General features: G+C 39.7%; 1 protein-coding gene across 3 annotated transcripts; it reads left to right on the top strand.

The window, feature by feature from the left end:
• Positions 1–1,485: 1,485 nt before the first annotated feature.
• On the top strand, positions 1,486–19,669 carry LOC107804800 (uncharacterized). Of its 3 annotated transcripts, XM_075242664.1 has the most exons (6): positions 1,486–4,702; positions 12,991–13,051; positions 13,542–13,593; positions 14,268–14,365; positions 14,953–16,333; positions 19,318–19,669. In XM_075242664.1, exons 5-6 carry the CDS (start codon positions 15,427–15,429, stop codon positions 19,356–19,358), a joined length of 948 nt encoding a protein of 315 aa, XP_075098765.1. In that variant the 5' UTR covers positions 1,486–4,702; positions 12,991–13,051; positions 13,542–13,593; positions 14,268–14,365; positions 14,953–15,426; the 3' UTR covers positions 19,359–19,669. The 3 variants fall into 3 exon arrangements, with proteins under 3 accessions (XP_075098765.1, XP_075098766.1, XP_075098764.1); XM_075242665.1 differs by lacking the exon at positions 12,991–13,051; XM_075242663.1 differs by lacking the exons at positions 12,991–13,051; positions 13,542–13,593.
• The last annotated feature ends 1,424 nt before the right edge of the window (positions 19,670–21,093 follow it).

The raw sequence follows: 21,093 nt of genomic DNA, 5'->3' as shown, positions 1-21,093 counted from the left end.
CCCAATGAGATTTCTTGGGCCTTTGCATGAACTGACTTAAGTTTTGCACAACATAATTGATGTCAGGTCTTATAATGGTGACATACAGTAGCTTTCCAACTAGCCTATGATAGGCACTGATGTCCTACAATAGGAAATCATCCTTGACTCTATTTGCCTGATCATATTCCATTGAACTGAATTTTGCATTATCTTCCTAGGGTGTGCAAGCAGGCTTAGCCCTACTTAACCCCATCTTTGAGATGAGCTGCAGTACATACTTCCTCTGGTTCAACAAAATGCCAGCCTTGGATTTTAGTACTTCAATTTCCAGGAAGTACGTAAGTTCTCCTAAGTCCTTGACTTTGAATTTTTGGTGTAGGATGTCCTTAGCCTGTTTAATCAAGCTTGCACTGCTTCCTATGATAAGAAAATTATCCATATAGACTAGGATAATCACTACCTCTTCCTGGCTCTTCAGAGGGAATAGGGAATAGTCATTATTGTTTTGAACAAAACTTGCACTTATGAGTGCTTCTGTTAGCTTGATTTTTGCACTGTCTTGAGGCTTGTTTAAGCCCATATAAGGACTTCATTAACTTGTAAACTTTCCAGTCACCTTGTTGTCTAAATCCCTCAAGCAATTCCATATAAAATTTCTCATACAAATCACCTTGCAAGAAGACATTGTATACATCTATTTGGAACAAGTTCCACCCTTTTGAAGCAGCAAGTGCTATGATTGACCTCACAGTGACCATCTTTGCCACTGGAGAGAAAGTGTCATGATAGTCCAATCCTTCTCTTTGACTATACACCTTGTTGATACCCAATTTTTCTCTCATATATTTTAAATATGCATATATACCTTCAAATAGTGCACGAGCATCACCAAGTATTTTTTCATAATTTTCTATAATTTTTAAAGGCTTCTAATCAATTTATTCCTGCATTTTTATATAAATAATTATTAATTACATCATAAATAATTTTATAATAATTTATTATCTATTTTTCATCATTTATATATATATTAAGCTTTAATCATTTTTATGTATAATTATATTTGCATCTTTAGGCTAAAATTGTAATATTTTGCAATAATAACACATATATTCATACAGGAAAAATGACTTTTTATATTTTTATTATGTTAAGTAATCATTTTAAATTATTTTCATGCATAAATAATATTTTTATTATTTATTAATTATTTTTATAAATTATTTTACTGATTTAATTGGGTATTTAAAATCTAGCCTTTTTCCTAATTAATTTCGGACCTAGCCCACTACCCATTACCCCAGCCCAATAACCTAACCCAATATCCCCATATCCAATACACGTACCTGTTCAAACTTAGAGCCATACCCATTTAATACCCTGACCCAATTCCCTCTTTAAATCCCACCCGTTGATTTCAGAAGATCAACGGCTTCCAACACTCCAACCCCTTTTAAATATACCAACCCCCTCTAACCCTAACCCATTTTTCGCCTACCCGCCACCATCAAATTCTCTCGTCTCCCTCCCCTTTCTCTTCTAAAACCCTAGCGTCGCACTCCTATTTCCCCCTTGATTCCTACCCAAAAATGGGATCATTTGGTGATTCCCTACTTTATATGGCCCCCTTTCTCTACCGGATACTCATTTTTTGTGTTACTTAAGTTGCTTGCCTCGAATGGCAAGTAGATTATGTGGAGATTGAACCAAGGCTGGTTCAAACCTCCAACTTAATAATGTTTCCATCTATGTTCATCAGCTTTCCTATGTGAGTACGAATATTTTTATCTTCCACTGATTCGTACCTAACCTAAAGTTAGGGTTTTCAGATCTTTGATTCAAACCAGATTTGTGTTTCAACTTTAGTTTGTTTTAATATTATTTTCGTCTATATTTACTTTGTTACTCATAAATCTGCCTATTTTCCGTTAAATCTTTTACTTACCTAAACTAGGATTTTAACCTTCTTTAATCGAACCAGATTTGGTTCAAATCTTATGTTTTCCTTAATTTCTATCTATGTTCTTTATTAAAACAAATGATCATTTGCCTTTATTGCTCTATCAATTTGTGTTTACTTAAAATTAGGGTTTTTCATATCTTAGTTGATTCTGTTATCTTTTAAAACTCGTGTCTAGGTTCATTATGTGATATTGTGCTGATTTTATGGTTTGTCTTTGAATATTTTCTTGTCTACCTTATTTTACTCCGCTGATTTTATGATTTACTCCAAAATTAGGGGTTTGAAATCTTTTACTGAGATTTTAATCTTTCCTTTCTTGTATAGTACTGATGTTTCCTTATTTTGCTCGATCTACCTTGTTCTCATTATTTCCTTACCTTAGTTGATCCGGCATTTGACTGTTGATTGATTATGTATAATACCTACCTTATCTAAGTAGTACTTGCCTGATTACACACTATTATGTCCTGCTAATTGATTGAACTCGACTTCAAATTGATTCTATAATTATTTTCATTCCTTATTTGTGTATGTTTGATTTATTCCCTTATTTGTCTGCCTAATTGAACACTATTTAAACCCTTTCCCCTCTTCCCTTTAGGACAAACTCGAACTCTCATACTCTCACTAAAACTTGGTTCTTTCACTCTGATTTTGTGCTCATTGTTTTTGATTTTGGCCAGCTGAAAGCCAAGGCCAAGTTATTCTGGAACTTAACTGCTGTGGTATATTTACTTGCTTTCTTACTTAACTAGTATGCCATAATCCTTTGTAATTTCATTCTCTATGCTTTGTTCGACTAGCATGTTTCAATTCCAAGTATGATTCTGTCATTTTTTATATGATTCTATGATCTCATCTAGTTCTATGAGTGACACTATTAACTTAGGATTAAGTTATTTTGAATAATACAAATCTTCTTATAAGTTAGCCTAATGTCTAAATTTGTTTCATGCACTATCTGTTAATCTTACATTTGTTCGGAACATAGTATACCTATAATACTATTAGCATGAAATTGGTTCATTAATCCTAACTCTATAGATTTTCGTATGGTTACTTAATTCATGTGCCTGGCCAACTTAACTGTTTTGCCTAAATTTCTTCTGTGATTGTCCTAGGTACTAGCATGAATATCTAGCTTAACCAGACTTTTAACTTACTTGAACTATGTGTTTGAGTATAACCATGTTTGGTGCAGTTCTGCCTGTGAGCATGCGATTTTTTCCCTATTAGAATTACTCTTACAAAATTAAAGAAATAGATTTTTTCCAAATTATTTTTAATTTTATAGGATTTTATTAATTATTTGCATTTTTGTGCACGCTTAATTTTTTTAAAATCATGAAAAATGCCCAAAAAATGTCAAAAGTTTCATGCATTGCATATTAGGTTTTGTGTTCATATTTTAGAATTAGTTAGTTAATTAATTGCTTTATTAAAATAAAAATCACAAAAATATTGTTTATTTTTACATTTTATATGGCCCAAATATCCCAATCCAACCACGCCCATGTCCAGCCCAATTTCCTATACTCGGTCCGGTTCCCCCCACTACCAAAATGACGTCGTTTTGCGCCATTCAATACGGCTCACAACTTCTCACCCTTTTCCTTTTTAACTGTCTGAATACCCCCCCCCCCAAACCCTAAAGACACTTTCCATTCTCTCATCTTCTCTTAAGTCCCCAACCGAAGCCGCCCCCAAGCCCTTCACCTCCAATCCGCCGACGGTGCCACCGTAGACAGTCCTAAACCCACTCAAACGCCTCACCCATAATCACCAACACCTCCTCACCCCTAATCCATCATTATCTTGTCCAAATAAACACCCGTACTTTTCAAATTTTAGATCTAGGAACACTCTCTTTTTTTTTCCGGCAAGAAATGAAAATGGTGACACAAAGTATTAGCCACTAGAAATTTTTGACCAATACTTGTGTCACTATTTCCATGGCTAGTCAAAAAATTAGTTTGGGATATATTCTTGTTTCAACAAAGATGTTTTGATTAAATCTACCCATGCAAGGCCGAAATTTGGTGTTAAATTCATCTCTTGTTTATTTTTCATTATTTCTAGCCTCACTGTTCTTTTTGATTAGGTATTTTTCGTTTCCTTTATTTATTTTATTTTTTATTATTAGTGTATTTTTTTATTATGTTTCTATTTTTGTCTACTATCTATGTATTCCTCTTCCTTTTACTTTTCTTTAACCAAGGGCCATAGTCCAAAGACCCCTGAAATTTGGTAAGATTTCAGTGGGCTTTGTGGCCCAATTTCTTGTCCGAGAGGGGGTAGTCTTAATTTGGAAAGGTAAATAACAGTGTTGGTAAGGGTATTTAGGGTATTTAGGCTCAAGGAATATTCTCATAACTACCTAGGAAAGTTCTAGGAAGGTGAGGGTGGGGGATTGAATGAGTAAATAGTACAAACTTAGGTAAGATTGCGCAAAAAACAGATTTCTTAAGGGTAGGTTTTGAATTTAGAAATTCTGATTTGATGCCCTAAAAAGAGTGTTATAAATACACATTATAGGTTAAAGGATAAGAGAGAACAGACACGACAGAAGGCAACACAAAAAATCTCACTCAAAAAATTATTTCAGAATTTGAAGCTTCTTCTTTAGTTTTCAAGTTTTCTTCTGGGATTTCGAAGAGGAATGGCCTTTTGAAACTGAAGTTTTAGGTTTTGCTGCCAAGTCTACACTTCATTTCAGACTTTCATTTTGGTTTATTTAACTGACTTAGTCACATTTAGGTATGTTTTTCATTTTGTAATTACCTAGTTTCAAGTCAATAAATGCAAATCTGAAATTTGAATATCTTATCCTATGTTAATTAGTTGGTTCGTTTTGCTTATATCCACGATTTTCCTATTTGGGTAATGTTGTTTAAAGACATGTGTTGAATACTTGCTTCATTTAGTGGAGTGTATAAAAAGCTTGAAAATCAACTTTGATGTAGTAAACAGATTATTTTTTTAGGTTCGTTTTCTGTTTGATTAAATCTTGTTGCATTTTTGTTTTGTGTTTTATCTTACCTTCTGTTGCTTAAGGGATGCGCATTATCATAAAATTATCTTCTGGAGATTCTCATGTTTATTCAAGTGCTGAAAGTGGCTTGTCTTTGGGCCGTTCCCCATTTTGGTCGTCTCTCCTTAGTATATGAGTACAACATTATAGCTTTGCAATATTTTTTATGTAATGAGTTAGTTTGATATCAATAGTTGAAAGGCAAAAGAAGAAAGAAAAGACGTGTACATCTTCATAACTGTTTGTCATTTTTTGTAATATATTTGTATTACTAATATCCACAACTAGTTTTGTCTCACTGGCTATAGTTGATAATATTTAGTCTAATTGCTTATTTTTAGTCATGGCTAACTAGCATGCTTTAAATTCCTTGGTTAGTTCTTTTGATGTTAAGACGTAAGTTGGTTGCTTCACTGTTAGTGTGTCTGGAATGGTTATCAGTATTAAGAATATGGGCTCAAAGTTTAATGAGTAATTGGATTACTTACTAATTGGGCCAAACACTAATATCTTGAAAGAGGATTTGGACATTCAATTGAAATTATTGGGCTTTTAAGGTGTTATTTTTCCACGTTGTTGGTTGTATGAACAGTTTGACTTTGTGATTGAAATTGTTTCTTCTATATATAACACATGCAAATAAAGTCGAATATGGGAACCTCATGGGTCCAGCTCTGTTTACTCCGCGAAAATTGCAAATGATGGGGTTAATTAATGAATTACTAGCAGTTGAGCGTGGTCCTATAGATTTCAAGATAAATTGAGGCGTGCCATCCACAATTGAATTTCACAATCTATGGCCCTCACACTAATACCAAAACTAGTGTGGAAAATACTTTGAACATTCGTAACTAGTGTAGAAAATACTTTAAACATTCGTAATTTGCTTTAGGCATGTTTATAATAAATCATCATGACTATGAGTACGGTTATTGTGGCATAGTCGTGATACCTAATTCCCAAATTCGGGTGCACATTTCATGTGACCCGATCATATCAACTTCAAACAATAATAAAATAAATATGTCATAAATTGCGGGTGCATTTTATGTAGCGCGGTTTGCAATGTGTTCCAAAACGGCAAGTGTACGACAATCGTGACTTGCTCCAAAAAATAACTCCATAAATAAATAAAAGCGGTTATAAAGTTAAAAAATGCACAATAGGTTTTAAAACATGTAATAAATCAGATAATGAGGCCAATTATTAATAGCTAAGCGACCGTGCTAGAACCACGAAACCCAGGAATGCCTAACACTTTCTCCCGGGTTAATAGAATTCCTTACCTAGTTTTCTGGTTTTGCAGACTTTTAAATAAAGTCTATTTTCCTCGATTTGAAATTTAAAATAAACCGGTGACTTGGGTCACCATAAATTATTCCAAATGGCGACTCTAAAATAAAATAATCTCATTTCGATTAATGTCACTTAAAGTGGAAAAACTCCCTTATACCCCTTTTCGGGTAAAAAGGAGGTATGACAACTCTGGAGACTCTGCTGGGGACATAACCTAGAACTTTTGGTTTAGGGTTCAAGAATTTGAGCTTAGAATAACTGTTATAGTTGGCTTTATTTATTATCTGATTTTATATGTTTGAGCCTAATGTGCTAAATGCTGCTTTTTACCGCTTTGATATTGTTTGGATTGTATATAAATTGTTACAAAACCCTCTTCTCTCTGAGTCTTCTAAATCATCTGGGAAGTGTGCACTTCGTGCGACTTTTTTTCTGTTAGAGTCATACCCCAGTTTTAGAATGAGGTTCAGACAAGTTGCAAAGCCGGTGAAGCTTCTGTATTCCCGGTACGCTGCCCCCTTGGCTCGAGCTATCCGCTCGGGTAAGCCAGGTCTAGAACAAATACACCCAGGTTTCTAATCCTAGAATAACATAACCTCATGCCGGATCCCTAGTAGGAACGCTTATTTGCATCACGTGCATTTGATTTTGGGGACTCAACACAGGGGTTGGGTCCGTCTAGGATAGGTGCACCCGAAATCAAAAGACTATCCTGATACATTTTACTTGTTATCTGTACACTTATTTACTTCGGATTGCATGTTGACCGACTTCTAGAATAAGGGAGAAAAATTGAAAAAATCAAATTGAGGTATGAGAGAGATAATTACCCGCTCTGGTGTCCAAAATATACCGAAACTCTGCCGATTTTTTTTAAAAAAAATATAAAAAGAAAAAGAAAAAGAAAAGAAGGGAAAATTGTTTCAAAATATTTCATGTTTTTCCGTTGCATCAAAACTTCCCGAACTACGCAGGTTTGATTCTCACCGGATATGGTATACATAGGCAACCCTCATTGGGTCCAACCCCATTTTCGCAAAAATAACCCAAAATTATGAAACGTTGTCATTTTTGTCATAAATAAAGTTAGGTGATACCGTTTTTGTCTAAATAGCCAGAAGTGTCCCGACAAGGCGTCAGAAAGCTATTTTTGCAAGAATAGCCACCTATGGTCTTTTTTAAATTCTTGGAAAATTAGCAAACACAACCCTAAAATCTTTCTTCCTGTAGTGCTGAAGGGCCATATTTGCAAAGGTGCTTTGTTTTGAGCAAGTTGTCTGAGTTGCAATTTTGGAATAAATAAATAAAATAAAATAATAATCTTCCTTTTGGGTCAAAATAAATCATGAGTTTTTAACCGATCACTTTAAATAAATGTGCACGATGAGTACTATTGAAAATGTACTTTTCAAAGTTGTAGAGGAAATCTCGATAGGACTCCATATGTGGTGGAATGACCTGGGGGAGGTTAGCATAGGTGCCACGAGAAAAGTTTTAGGTGGGCTCACCGGTCTCTTGAAGATTAAACCAAAGGTAGACATAACTGAAGCTTTGATACCGTTTTGGGACCTGACGCACAATGTGTTCCATTTCTCTAATTTTGAGTTAACCCCTACACTTGAGGAGATAGCAGGCTATGCTTGGCTTTAACGGGAATCTCACGAGCCAATACCCAGTGGCACCAAGAGCTATAACCCCTCACAAGTTTCTGGACCTTCTGAGTATTAGCCGGGAAGTCAAAGATGGAAATTTGGCTGAGGGATTCTGCACATTCTACTTCCTATACCGTCGTTATAGGGACCCCTACAGTTTTGAGGCTTCGGATACCGTTTTAAGTCATCAAGGGAATAAAGGCAAATGGGAAACATGTCGGGGATTGGCCTTCGTAGTGGCATTCCTAGGCACTCTAATCTGCTCAGGGAGTGATGGATATATAGAGTTGGGGCTCGCAGGAGTGGCTGATTTCATGATAAAAAGGCTAATGGCACTATTATACCAATGATCCTAGCAGAAATTTACCGAGCTTTAACTATTTGTCAAGCTGGGGGAATTTTTTTTGAGGGTTGCAACATGCTTTTACAACTTTGGATGGAAGAACAGCTTTGCCATCGTCCGGGGTACATTAACTATGATCTGATTGGTCTTAACTGCATTGAAGAGCACGAAAATCGGGTGGATAGTCATGAGTTTCCAGAAGGTACAGAGGCATGGTTCACACATTTGAGTTCTTTGACTACAAGCAAAATTGGCTGGACATTCGGTTGGCTCCCGATCAACGAAGGTATCTATATGTCGGCCAGAATGTGCTTTCTTTTATTAATGGGTCTTCGGAGTATTCAGCCGTATGCTCCACACAGGATTCGGCGCCAACTGGGTAGGTACCAAAATGTCCCTCATGATGAAGATTTGAGTCGACAAGTCATTGAACTAGGTCCAAAAGCTACATTCCCGGAAGAAAAGGTTCTCTAGATATGGCATCAATGTAGGTTTCTGGAGCCATAGACGCGAGCACGGGATTTGTCCAAGGGTGAGGTAGAGCATAGCTACATGGTCTGGTATGGGGTTCAAGTCCATAAAGAGCCCGAACGGCCCGCCAAAAGGCCCCACGTACAACAGTTCACTGATGGGACACAAGAACAATAGAATTGGTTAGCAAAAGAGAAAAGCTACAGGGTTACGATAAGCAAATTAGAAGGGAAAATTAGAGATCCTAAAATTGATAGTAGTGTGTAGGCCGCTGCTGATGAAGGAGAAAAGAAAAAGTTGGCCCGAGAAAACAAAGCCCTCCAAGCCTAGATTTAAAGGATGAAGATAGCTGCTGAAAACTCGGGAAGGAACCGAACAGATGAAAAACTTATAAACGGTCTCAGGAGGAAAGTATGTGAGTGTGGGACTGATTTGGAAAAGTCTGAAGGTAGATTGGCAAGAGCCCGGGCAAAGTTGGCAAAGAACGCAGAAGGACGGGCAGGGTTTGTTCAGCAATTAAAAGAAAAATATGATAGAGAGGTCGCAAATCTAAAGAAAAAGCTAACTACCCTCGAGAATGAAATGGCTCAACAGACAATGAACTTCAAGGCAGAGAGGGAACATTGTTATGCATTGATGTCCCGACTGGAAGAGGACATGCGACAGTTGAAGGAGCAAAGCCATACGGACACCCAAGTCCTGGAAGCTAGATCTCAACAAATTGGACGCCTACTCCAAGAGAAAGGCATCATTAGAGAAAGGATTAGAGGAATTGCTAACTATATCATCATGAAATGCCATGAGTGCGAGGATATGACTAGATCCACTTTCTTCGCCACTGTGATGACTTTTGTTCGCCAGATAATGGACGACATGGATCGCCTCCAAGAAGATATTGCACGTAGGCCCGCGTCGAGACCGATTGATGTCCCGCGGGCCCTTGGAGAGGTATTGGAGGCACTTATGTACTCCTGATTTTTCTTTTCGAGTCTATATTGCAGTTTCCTTTTAGAGTCTGTTAGTCTACTTTGAGTCTGTTTTTTTTGTTCTAAAGTCTGTATGATGGAGTTTTGTAATAGAGCAAAATCAGAAGTTTTTATTTAATAAAAATTTGAAAACCCAAAAAAATGTTTCTTTCTTTTATTTTATATTTATCCTCTGAACTACGTAATGATCTGATTTACGTGGCGTCGTGATACGTAGGCAATCCACATCAGATCTTGTCATGCTATAGATAATTCGAATAAGAGAGAAAGTGATGAAGGGGGGGGGGGGGCACAAGAAAAAGAGAGAAAACAATACAAAAGAGAGAGCACACAGAAAAGAGAGAAACAATGAAAAGCGTAAAGAAAAGAAAAAGATTCAATATCTGGGAGGTAACAAAACCCGGAATGAGACACGCAACCATTGCAAAACATGTAGAAAAACAGTTAACTATTTAGGTGCATTGCATTCCCTAACGTGCGCTTCCCTATGTGTTAATTATCTCAAACTAACCGATTTGTTGTGTATGTTGTTGAGAGTAGGTTCTGTTCTAGGTGGTTTGTTTTGTGGTAATCTGGCTTCACACCCTTACTTCACGAGATCTAAAGGGAGTGTTGAAATGACATCGGAAAGTCACCTACCAATCATTAACACCTTAGAGGACAGCCTAATGTCGGTTATCCCGATGTCAGAGTCAGCAACTGCTGAAGAAAAAAGGATATTGCGCCTCCGCATACTAGAAATGTGGGACGCTTGGGAGCCGCCCAGCTCAATACCTGGCTTTCCCGAGCTGATTCTCAGAACAAGTGGAACCTCCAATGTCCCCATAAATTACCCGTCCACCCCATTCGGATACCCCACTATGTCAACCCATTTCACCGTAACGCCTTCTGAGGTTCGCCCCAGGCACTATTTTCGGGAGTGTCTTCTAACATATTCACCAAACCACCAAGCTCTGCTACGACACAGCCAACAGTACCCAGGCCAAGTTTTGAGACGTCGTCCTTTACTTTCCAAATACCACCATTTCAATTGGACACGAATCATGGCACCCCAAACTCCTACCCTCAACAACCTCGGTATGAGTCTACCATAGAACAAGAGAGAACTGTAAAGAATACCGAGCAAGAAGAGATCACTCGAAAAATGAAAAGCATAGAACAAAGTCTCAAGAACATACAAGGCCTGAGTGGCCAGAAGAGTGTCTCCTACGCTGACTTGTGCATGTTCCCTCATGTTCATCTGCCAATCGGTTTCAAGACTCCCAAATTTGAAAAATATGATGTACATGGGGAACCCATAGCTCACCTGAAAAAAAATATTGCAATCAGTTAAAAGGAGCGGGTTGGAAAGAAGAACTCTTGATGGCTTACTTCGGGGAGAGTTTAGTCGGAATTGCATCCGAATGGTATATGGACCAAGACATCTCCCACAGGCACATATGGGACGACTTGGACCAAGACTTTGTTAGACAGTTCCAGTACAATGTGGATATAGCTCCTGATAGAAACTCTTTGTCCAATTTTAAAAAGAAATCTTCAGAAAGCTTCCGAGAGTATGCTATCAAGTGGCGTGAACAAGCTGCCAGGGTGAAACCCCCAATGGATGAAACCGAGATGGTAAGTGTCTTCTTGCAAGCCCAAAATGCTGATTACTTCCAGAACATGATGTCCGCTATGGGCAAACCGTTTGCAGAAGCCATAAAGATTGGGGAAATGGTAGAAAGTGGTTTGAAAACGGGTCGCATCCTGAGCCAGTCGGCTATAAGAGGCACTTCTCAAGCAATCCAGAGCGGGTCGAGGGGGGGGGGGGAACAAACCGGAAAAATAAAGAAGAGGTAGCAATGATGGCCTCAAGTCTGAGAAACCCCTATCAACCCCGAGGTTACTTTGGTTCCTCTTCAAACACCTCGCAACATTACTACCCTCACCAAGATGCGACATATGCCATGACTCCTTAGCCTTATGCAGTAATAAATGCCCAGCCATATGCTCGGTCGCAATAATATTATAACCAAAACCAAGCTCCACCTTCCAGAAATAACCCTCCTCACCAAGCTCCATATAATCCCTGTCTACCATAGAATAATTTTCCATATAACGCCCGTACCCGTGAACCACCCAGAAAAACCAACTTCACACCCATCGGTGAATCATATTCCAACCTCTTCCCAAAATTGGTCCAAATGGGTTTGTTACAACCTGTACCTCCACATGCAAAACCCAGAGTCACCCTCTTACCGACCAGGTACCCGATGTGCTTATCATTCAGGCGCAGAAGGGCACGACATTGAAGATTGCTGGACCCTTAAGAGAGCGGCTGAGAACCTGGTAGAACAATAGCGGGTAGTGTTGAGGGATGAGAATGTTACAACCCATATCCACATGTGTTAGTTCATGCCATATATTAGTTAACATAAATCCAAGAAGGAATTATCTTTGAGATTATAAGAAGTCAATCATATTGGTCTTAAGTGATACAAGAGTGTATAAGGGTGATTAACCAGTATTAGAAGTTAAACGAATCAAGGATGTTGTAACTCGTATTTTCAGGTAATCTAGCGGTGCTTAATACACTCAAGAGGTCATTTATTAAGGTATTTTAATCATATAATATCCGTATCATAAGTCTTGAAGTCAAACGAGTTATGAAACAAAAGTCGACAAAAGTTGTCGCAACTTAGGTTCATAATTTTACTTAAACATTAGGTCAAATGTTTCTAATCGTTTCTCATAATTTACAAGGAATTACGGGGTGATCTTCCCACCAAATTAAAGATCTATGAGTCTAGTTTCAAACGCATTTAACCGTTCATCGATACGATCTTGGAGTAGAGAGATATTCGCGTTTTCGCGAGACTGCGCCAAGCACCTCTCTATGGGGCCCACTAAGTCGGTTTAAGATATTTGGACCTATATAGGATGACTCCAACCCGTTTTAAGTCATTTCTTTTCACTATTTTCAGACCTTAGAACCCTAGGAACATCCTCTCAAGGTTCTCTCAAGATTCAAGACCCAAAAAGGGGCAAACAACACAAATCAAGTGTCGGGAATTCCGTGGCGCTAGTAAGTCTCTTGTTCTTCTTGTTGTTGCTCATTTTTGTGTTGTTCCAGCTCGTGTGGGAGGTTGTTTTAAAGGGTATATGTTCTGTAAATACTCCCTAATGTTCTTAATATCAATCCTAGGTGATTTCAAGCCTTCTAAAGTGATTCTAGTGCCGAAAAACACTAATTGATCGCTAGTTTCATTTTTTTGTTGTTGTGGCAGCATTGGAGGGATATTTCTTGGAAATTTAAGGTCAAATTGGAGTTGTTCTTTCTGTATAAAGGTAAGGAACCTCTTACTCTATATGTATTTAAGATTATCCAAGTTGCGGCTAAGCCATTGAAGCTAGAACTTGTGAGATATATATCGAAAGGTTTGGTAGTAGTGTTATTGTTTTGTGGACTGTTTTGCGTTGTTGTTGGGCTGCGTATTTTACTACTATCTTGTGGAGTTTTGGAGGAGGAAGGGTGTGGAGAAACACCATATATATGTAGGTTTATGGGCTGATAGTTATTCGTAACATTTCCAGGTTGTTTGACACGACTACGGTGGTCGTCGTATGTATGGAGTGATTAGGCTATGTGTGGACTATTTTGGGAGGCTCAATATGTTTATTATTGATGTTGTTTGGGCTGTTTGGTGACTTTTTTGAATGGTGTGAGGTCATATATATAGGGGAGGTGCTGTCCATTTCATCGTAAAATAGGTTGTGGTCGATACATAATAGTTATGACGCTTAAATGATAACGATAGTATCGTTTCTCTTATTGTAGACTAAGGAGTTTTGACAATTGCATAGCTTGAGATTGGGGCAGTATATACAAGGTATGTGAGGCTATCCCTTTCCTTCTTTTGCACGACTCCGATTGTACATAATGTAATGAACGAGCTTCCAAGATACTCTACTCTTAGAAGCTAGCAGTACTTACATTGTTTTCCCTCTTATGGAACGATTGATGTTAATGTTGCTTCTCTTATTCTTATGTTATCAATGTTGTTGGTACTTCCTGATTCTTATAAGGTTCATAGTGAAGAGTTAGTCCTAATAACGTGTACAGAGGATACCGACCTTACGTCACTCCGAAAGGTTTAGAATGTGATTCCATGAGTCGAGCATGCATTATATATATGTATCTATTTTACTCTACCGAGCCATGCTATAGTTGGCCGGGTACGGCACCTATTGTGCAACCACTGATCAGTTGGGTTTTACCGAGCTCCACGTGGCCGGGTACGATTCTACCGAGCCTATTATGGCCGGGTACGATATGATGATGATGATGCCCATAGAGGCGAATGCTTTAAAGGTTTATGTATTTATACATATGTATCATGCATTTCATGTAAGTAGCCCTCAGAGGTACTAAGATGTTACAGGTTGTATATTCTCTATCCTTGCTTACATTACTGATCGTATTTATGGTTCCTTGCCTTACTTACTCAGTACTTTATTCGTACTGACGTCCTTTTATTTGTGGACGCTGCATGTCGTGCTGCAGGTCCTGATAGACAGGCAGGTGCAGCTCCCCCACCACAGTAGACTGTCCAGTTCAACGGTGATTGGCGAGATCCCTTCTCCGGACTTGCCTTGGTCTTGGTATGCAATTTTTGTTATAGACATTATGGGTATGTCGGGGCCCTGTTCCGGCTATGTTGCAACACTTATGTTCTTTTAGAGGCTCATAGACAGGTGTCAGCTCATGTATAGTTTGGTATGCCTTGTAGGCTAGTTTTTGTTGTATAGTCTTTCATAGTAGCGTGGTAGCTCATACCTTATATGTAGTTTCTTGATTGTCTGGTCATCCCCTGCTATGTATATTCATGCCATCATATTTTATTGCTGGTTGTCCATGATCTAGGTCTACCATTTATATTGATCTCGTCAGCCTTAAAAGATAATAATGAAGGTTAGATGAAATGTACGTTGGTGCTCGGCAAGTGTGGTCGGGTGCTAGTCATGGCCCTTCAGTTTGGGTCGTGACAAACTTGGTATCAGAGCAAGTCTGTCCTAGGGGTTGTCTATGAGCCGTGTCTAGTAGAGTCTTGATTATGGATGTGTAGCGCGCCACATTTATAATCAGGAGGCTACATGACATCTAGGGTTGTTACCTTCTTCCTGAATCTAGATCGTGCGTAGAGTTGAGTCGTAAGTGTTCGTCTCTAATATTCACCTTGTTTTTTCAGTGATGCCTTCGACTAGGAAGCAAACGATTAGTAGACGGCTTGATACAGCAGCAGGAGAGGGTACCAGTCAGGTGCCCCAAGTCAGAGCAGGACAAAGTGAGGCTCAAAGTGAGATGCCCTCTCATACCTCATCTACTCCATCTCCTCCAGAGGATATTAGAAGGCACCCAGCGCCTCCAGTTCCTCCGTCTGGCACTCTAGACCAGGATATGCAGAGTGCTTTGCAGTTATTGACTAGCTTGGTAGCTGCTCAGGCTCAGAGGCAGAATACAGGTGCTGCTGAGAAACCAGTTAGTACAAGAGTTCGTGATTTTATTAATTTAGACCCTCCAGTGTTTACCGGATCAGACCCCAAGGAGGACCCACAGACTTTTATTGACCAGGTTCATCGTACACTTCGGGTTATGCATGTTAGTGATACAGAGGCAGTAGAGTTGGCTTCTTATCGGCTACGGGATTTAGCGTTTCTCTGGTATGATAGTTGGGAGAGATCCAGGGGTCCGAACCCTCCCTCCAGCTGTGTGGAAGGAATTTTCTGAGGCCTTTCTTCGTCACTACTTGCCAGTTGAGATACGACGAGCTAGAGCTGATAAGTTCTTGAACCTTAGACAAGGTAATATGAGTGTGCGAGAGTACAGTATGCAGTTTGATTCTTTGGCAAGGTATGCTCCCCATATAGTGGCCGAGATGAGTGATAGGGTGCATATGTTCGTGAATGGGTTGGGACCACATCTAATAAATGAGTGTACGACAACCTCCTTGGTGGAGGGCATGGATATTTCCCGTATTCAAGCTTATGCCCAGACCCTAGAGGATCGTAAGCGCCAACAGAGGGAAGTTAGGGAGCAGGATAGAGGCCAGCATAAGAGGGCGAGATTTGCAGGGTATTCTGATGACTTCAGAGGCCGCATCAGGCCACAGTTTTCGAGGAGTTCGGCGCCACCTGTAGCTAGTGCTCCTCCACAGTTTCAGAGGCCTCGATATGATCGATCCTATTCTGGTCCAGGTCAGAGTTCGCGGGCATCTGGCTCGCAACATCACAGGGATACTAGTCAGATGAGACCCCCAACACCACATTGTGATCAGTGCGGCAAGGCCCACTTTGGACTGTGTCGTCGAGGTTCTGATGCATGCTATTCGTGCGGGCAGCCTGGCCATATGATGCGAGATTGTCCTAATAGAGGAGGTGATGGTATGGCTAAGCCGACTGGATCTGTATCTGGTTCTTCCTCATCAGTTCGACCTCCAGCACGGGGTTTTCAGCAGTCGACAGGTCATGGTAGGGGTAGAGGTGCAGTGCCGAGTTCGAGTGGTGCTCAAAATCGAACCTATGCTCTAGTAGGTCGACAGGATCTCGAGTCATCTCCAGATGTTGTTACAGGTATTATATCTATATTTTCTTATGATGTATATGCGCTGATTGATCCGGGATCTACATTATCATATGTTACACCCTTTGTGGCTAATAAGTTTGGCATTGAACCTGAATTGATAAGTAAACCCCTCGCGGTATCTACTCCGATAGGAGATTTTGTGATTGCTAGAAGGGTATATAGAGGTTGCACTGTGATGATTTGTAGTCGTCAAACCTCGGCAAATTTATTTGAGTTAGAAATGGTTGATTTTGATGTGATAATGGGAATGGACTGGTTGGCCTCATGCTATGCAAATGTTGACTGTCGTACGAAGATGGTTAGGTTCCAATTTTCGGGTGAACCCGTCATTGAATGGAAAGGGAACATTGCTACACCGAAAGGTAGGTTTATTTCCTATCTTAAGGCAAGGAAAATGATCTCAAAAGGTTACATTTATCATCTCGTTCGCGTTAGGGATGCGGAGGCGAAACCGCCTACTTTACAATCAATCCCTGTGGTCAACGAATTCCCAGATGTTTTCCCAGATGAACTCCCAGGCCTTCCTCCTGAAAGGGAGATTGAGTTTAGCATTGATGTGTTGCCTGACACTCAACCGATCTCTATTCCTCCATACAGAATGGCCCCGGCAGAGTTGCGAGAGTTGAAGGTGCAGTTGAAGGACTTGCTGGATAAGGGCTTAATTACTTGCAAGTTTTGCTAGTGACCATTTTATAGGGGAAAATTGATCGGAAATTTCCATTGGAATCCACGATGATTTAAACTCCCCATAAACCCTTACATTCGAGGACGAATGTTCCTAAGGGGGAGGGTGTTACAACCCATATCCACATGTGTTAGTTCATGCCATATATTAGTTAACATAAATCCAAGAAGGAATTATCTTTGAGATTATAAGAAGTCAATCATATTGGTCTTAAGTGATACAAGAGTGTATAAGGGTGATTAACCAGTATTAGAAGTTAAACGAATCAAGGATGTTATAACTCGTATTTTCAGGTAATCTAGCGGTGCTTAATACACTCAAGAGGTCATTTATTAAGGTATTTTAATCATATAATATCCGTATCATAAGTCTTGAAGTCAAACGAGTTATGAAACAAAAGTCGACAAAAGTTGTCGCAACTTAGGTTCATAATTTTACTTAAACATTAGGTCAAATGTTTCTAATCGTTTCTCATAATTTACAAGGAATTACGGGGTGATCTTCCCACCAAATTAAAGATCTATGAGTCTAGTTTCAAACGCATTTAACCGTTCATCGATACGATCTTGGAGTAGAGAGATATTCGCGTTTTCGCGAGACTGCGCCAAGCACCTCTCTATGGGGCCCACTAAGTCGGTTTAAGATATTTGGACCTATATAGGATGACTCCAACCCGTTTTAAGTCATTTCTTTTCACTATTTTCAGACCTTAGAACCCTAGGAACATCCTCTCAAGGTTCTCTCAAGATTCAAGACCCAAAAAGGGGCAAACAACACAAATCAAGTGTCGGGAATTCCGTGGCGCTAGTAAGTCTCTTGTTCTTCTTGTTGTTGCTCATTTTTGTGTTGTTCCAGCTCGTGTGGGAGGTTGTTTTAAAGGGTATATGTTCTGTAAATACTCCCTAATGTTCTTAATATCAATCCTAGGTGATTTCAAGCCTTCTAAAGTGATTCTAGTGCCGAAAAACACTAATTGATCGCTAGTTTCATTTTTTTGTTGTTGTGGCAGCATTGGAGGGATATTTCTTGGAAATTTAAGGTCAAATTGGAGTTGTTCTTTCTGTATAAAGGTAAGGAACCTCTTACTCTATATGTATTTAAGATTATCCAAGTTGCGGCTAAGCCATTGAAGCTAGAACTTGTGAGATATATATCGAAAGGTTTGGTAGTAGTGTTATTGTTTTGTGGACTGTTTTGCGTTGTTGTTGGGCTGCGTATTTTACTACTATCTTGTGGAGTTTTGGAGGAGGAAGGGTGTGGAGAAACACCATATATATGTAGGTTTATGGGCTGATAGTTATTCGTAACATTTCCAGGTTGTTTGACACGACTACGGTGGTCGTCGTATGTATGGAGTGATTAGGCTATGTGTGGACTATTTTGGGAGGCTCAATATGTTTATTATTGATGTTGTTTGGGCTGTTTGGTGACTTTTTTGAATGGTGTGAGGTCATATATATAGGGGAGGTGCTGTCCATTTCATCGTAAAATAGGTTGTGGTCGATACATAATAGTTATGACGCTTAAATGATAACGATAGTATCGTTTCTCTTATTGTAGACTAAGGAGTTTTGACAATTGCATAGCTTGAGATTGGGGCAGTATATACAAGGTATGTGAGGCTATCCCTTTCCTTCTTTTGCACGACTCCGATTGTACATAATGTAATGAACGAGCTTCCAAGATACTCTACTCTTAGAAGCTAGCAGTACTTACATTGTTTTCCCTCTTATGGAACGATTGATGTTAATGTTGCTTCTCTTATTCTTATGTTATCAATGTTGTTGGTACTTCCTGATTCTTATAAGGTTCATAGTGAAGAGTTAGTCCTAATAACGTGTACAGAGGATACCGACCTTACGTCACTCCGAAAGGTTTAGAATGTGATTCCATGAGTCGAGCATGCATTATATATATGTATCTATTTTACTCTACCGAGCCACGCTATAGTTGGACGGGTACGGCACCTATTGTGCAACCACTGATCAGTTGGGTTTTACCGAGCTCCACGTGGCCGGGTACGATTCTACCGAGCCTATTATGGCCGGGTACGATATGATGATGATGATGCCCACAGAGGTGAATGCTTTAAAGGTTTATGTATTTATACATATGTATCATGCATTTCATGTAAGTAGCCCTCAGAGGTACTAAGATGTTACAGGTTGTATATTCTCTATCCTTGCTTACATTACTGATCGTATTTATGGTTCCTTGCCTTACTTACTCAGTACTTTATTCGTACTGACGTCCTTTTATTTGTGGACGCTGCATGTCGTGCTGCAGGTCCTGATAGACAGGCAGGTGCAGCTCCCCCACCACAGTAGACTGTCCAGTTCAGCGGTGATTGGCGAGATCCCTTCTCCGGACTTGCCTTGGTCTTGGTATGCAATTTTTGTTATAGACATTATGGGTATGTCGGGGCCCTGTTCCGGCTATGTTGCAACACTTATGTTCTTTTAGAGGCTCATAGACAGGTGTCAGCTCATGTATAGTTTGGTATGCCTTGTAGGCTAGTTTTTGTTGTATAGTCTTTCATAGTAGCGTGGTAGCTCATACCTTATATGTAGTTTCTTGATTGTCTGGTCATCCCCTGCTATGTATATTCATGCCATCATATTTTATTGCTGGTTGTCCATGATCTAGGTCTACCATTTATATTGATCTCGTCAGCCTTAAAAGATAATAATGAAGGTTAGATGAAATGTACGTTGGTGCTCGGCAAGTGTGGTCGGGTGCTAGTCATGGCCCTTCAGTTTGGGTCGTGACAGAGAGGATTCTAGATGAGGCACACAGTTCACGGTATTCCAACAACGGACCAGTTATTAGGATGATTTGTGAGGACAGAGAGTTCGACCCAGCTTTGAAATCTATCATTGCTATTGCCGATGTTGAAAAGAAGCCCAAAGCGGAAGCAAAGCAAGCTAAGGATGAAAAGAAGAGCAACTCCACTCCTCAAAGCATAGAAAAGGCTGTGAAAGCCAAGACAGGGGCAGTACCTCCTAAAGATGCCATTCTTTATGTTCCTAGGGCCCCCAGAAAGGAACAGTTCATGTTGAGTCCCCCCAAAAGGTTTGAGCAAAACAAGGTTACACTAAAGGCACCAAAGATGTACGTACCAAAGGGGACTTATGTGGTGCGGGGGCCGATAATTTCACCCAGGCTGACTGATCCCATGGTTATCAGCCACGCACCACAGAATCCCATGAAGGACCCACTGCCATCCCCTAGAACTACAATAAAGCAGTGGTGACGTATAAGGAAAGGAAACCATGGGGGAAGTGAATTGAACAAAGCCGTCTGGGAAGTACCTCAACTTAGAAGAATTGAACAAGACCAAACAGAAACATTTTCCACTTAAAAAGCCAGTCAGTGCTGAAGAGGCAGATGAATTCTTCCAAAAGATGAAAACTTCGGACTACGCCGTGATTGATCAACTCAAAAAGTCCCCCTCTCAGGTCTCACTTTTGTCCCTGCTAATAAGCTCAAATGAGCATCAGAAAGTGTTGTTAAAGACGTTTAATGAGGCGTATGTTCCGGTCGAGACCACGGTTGAGCAATTGGAAAGAATTGCAGAACGATTTTTTGAAGTCAACCGAATCTCATTCAGCCAAAATAACTTGCCTTCGGAAGGGCTGCTCACAACAAAGCTCTTCATTTGACCGTTAAATGTGAAGGATACTAGGTGAAAAGAGTTATGTTGGATGGCGGATCTGGGGTTGACATCTGCCTTCTCTCTATTTTAGAAAGAATGGAAATTGGGACTGAAAGGATTAGACCCAACAATGTTTGCATACGTGCTTTTGACGGCGTCATGAGGGATACGATAGGGGAGATTGATTTGATCCTAACCATTGGCCCTGTGGATTTTGAAGTAACATTTCAGGTTTTTGACATGGACACCTCCTACAATTTTCTCCTAGGAAGGCCTTGGATCCATGCTGCAAGAGTCGTACCCTCTACTCTCCACCAAATGGTTAAGTTTGAACATGAAGACCAAGAAATCGTGGTCAACGGAAAAGATGAGAAATCAATCTACAGGGACCCGTCAGTCCCATGTCT

Source organism: Nicotiana tabacum, chromosome 22 (genome assembly GCF_000715075.1).
Source record: "Nicotiana tabacum cultivar K326 chromosome 22, ASM71507v2, whole genome shotgun sequence".
Lineage (NCBI taxonomy): Eukaryota > Viridiplantae > Streptophyta > Magnoliopsida > Solanales > Solanaceae > Nicotiana > Nicotiana tabacum.
This window is presented reverse-complemented; position numbering and strand designations above follow the sequence as displayed.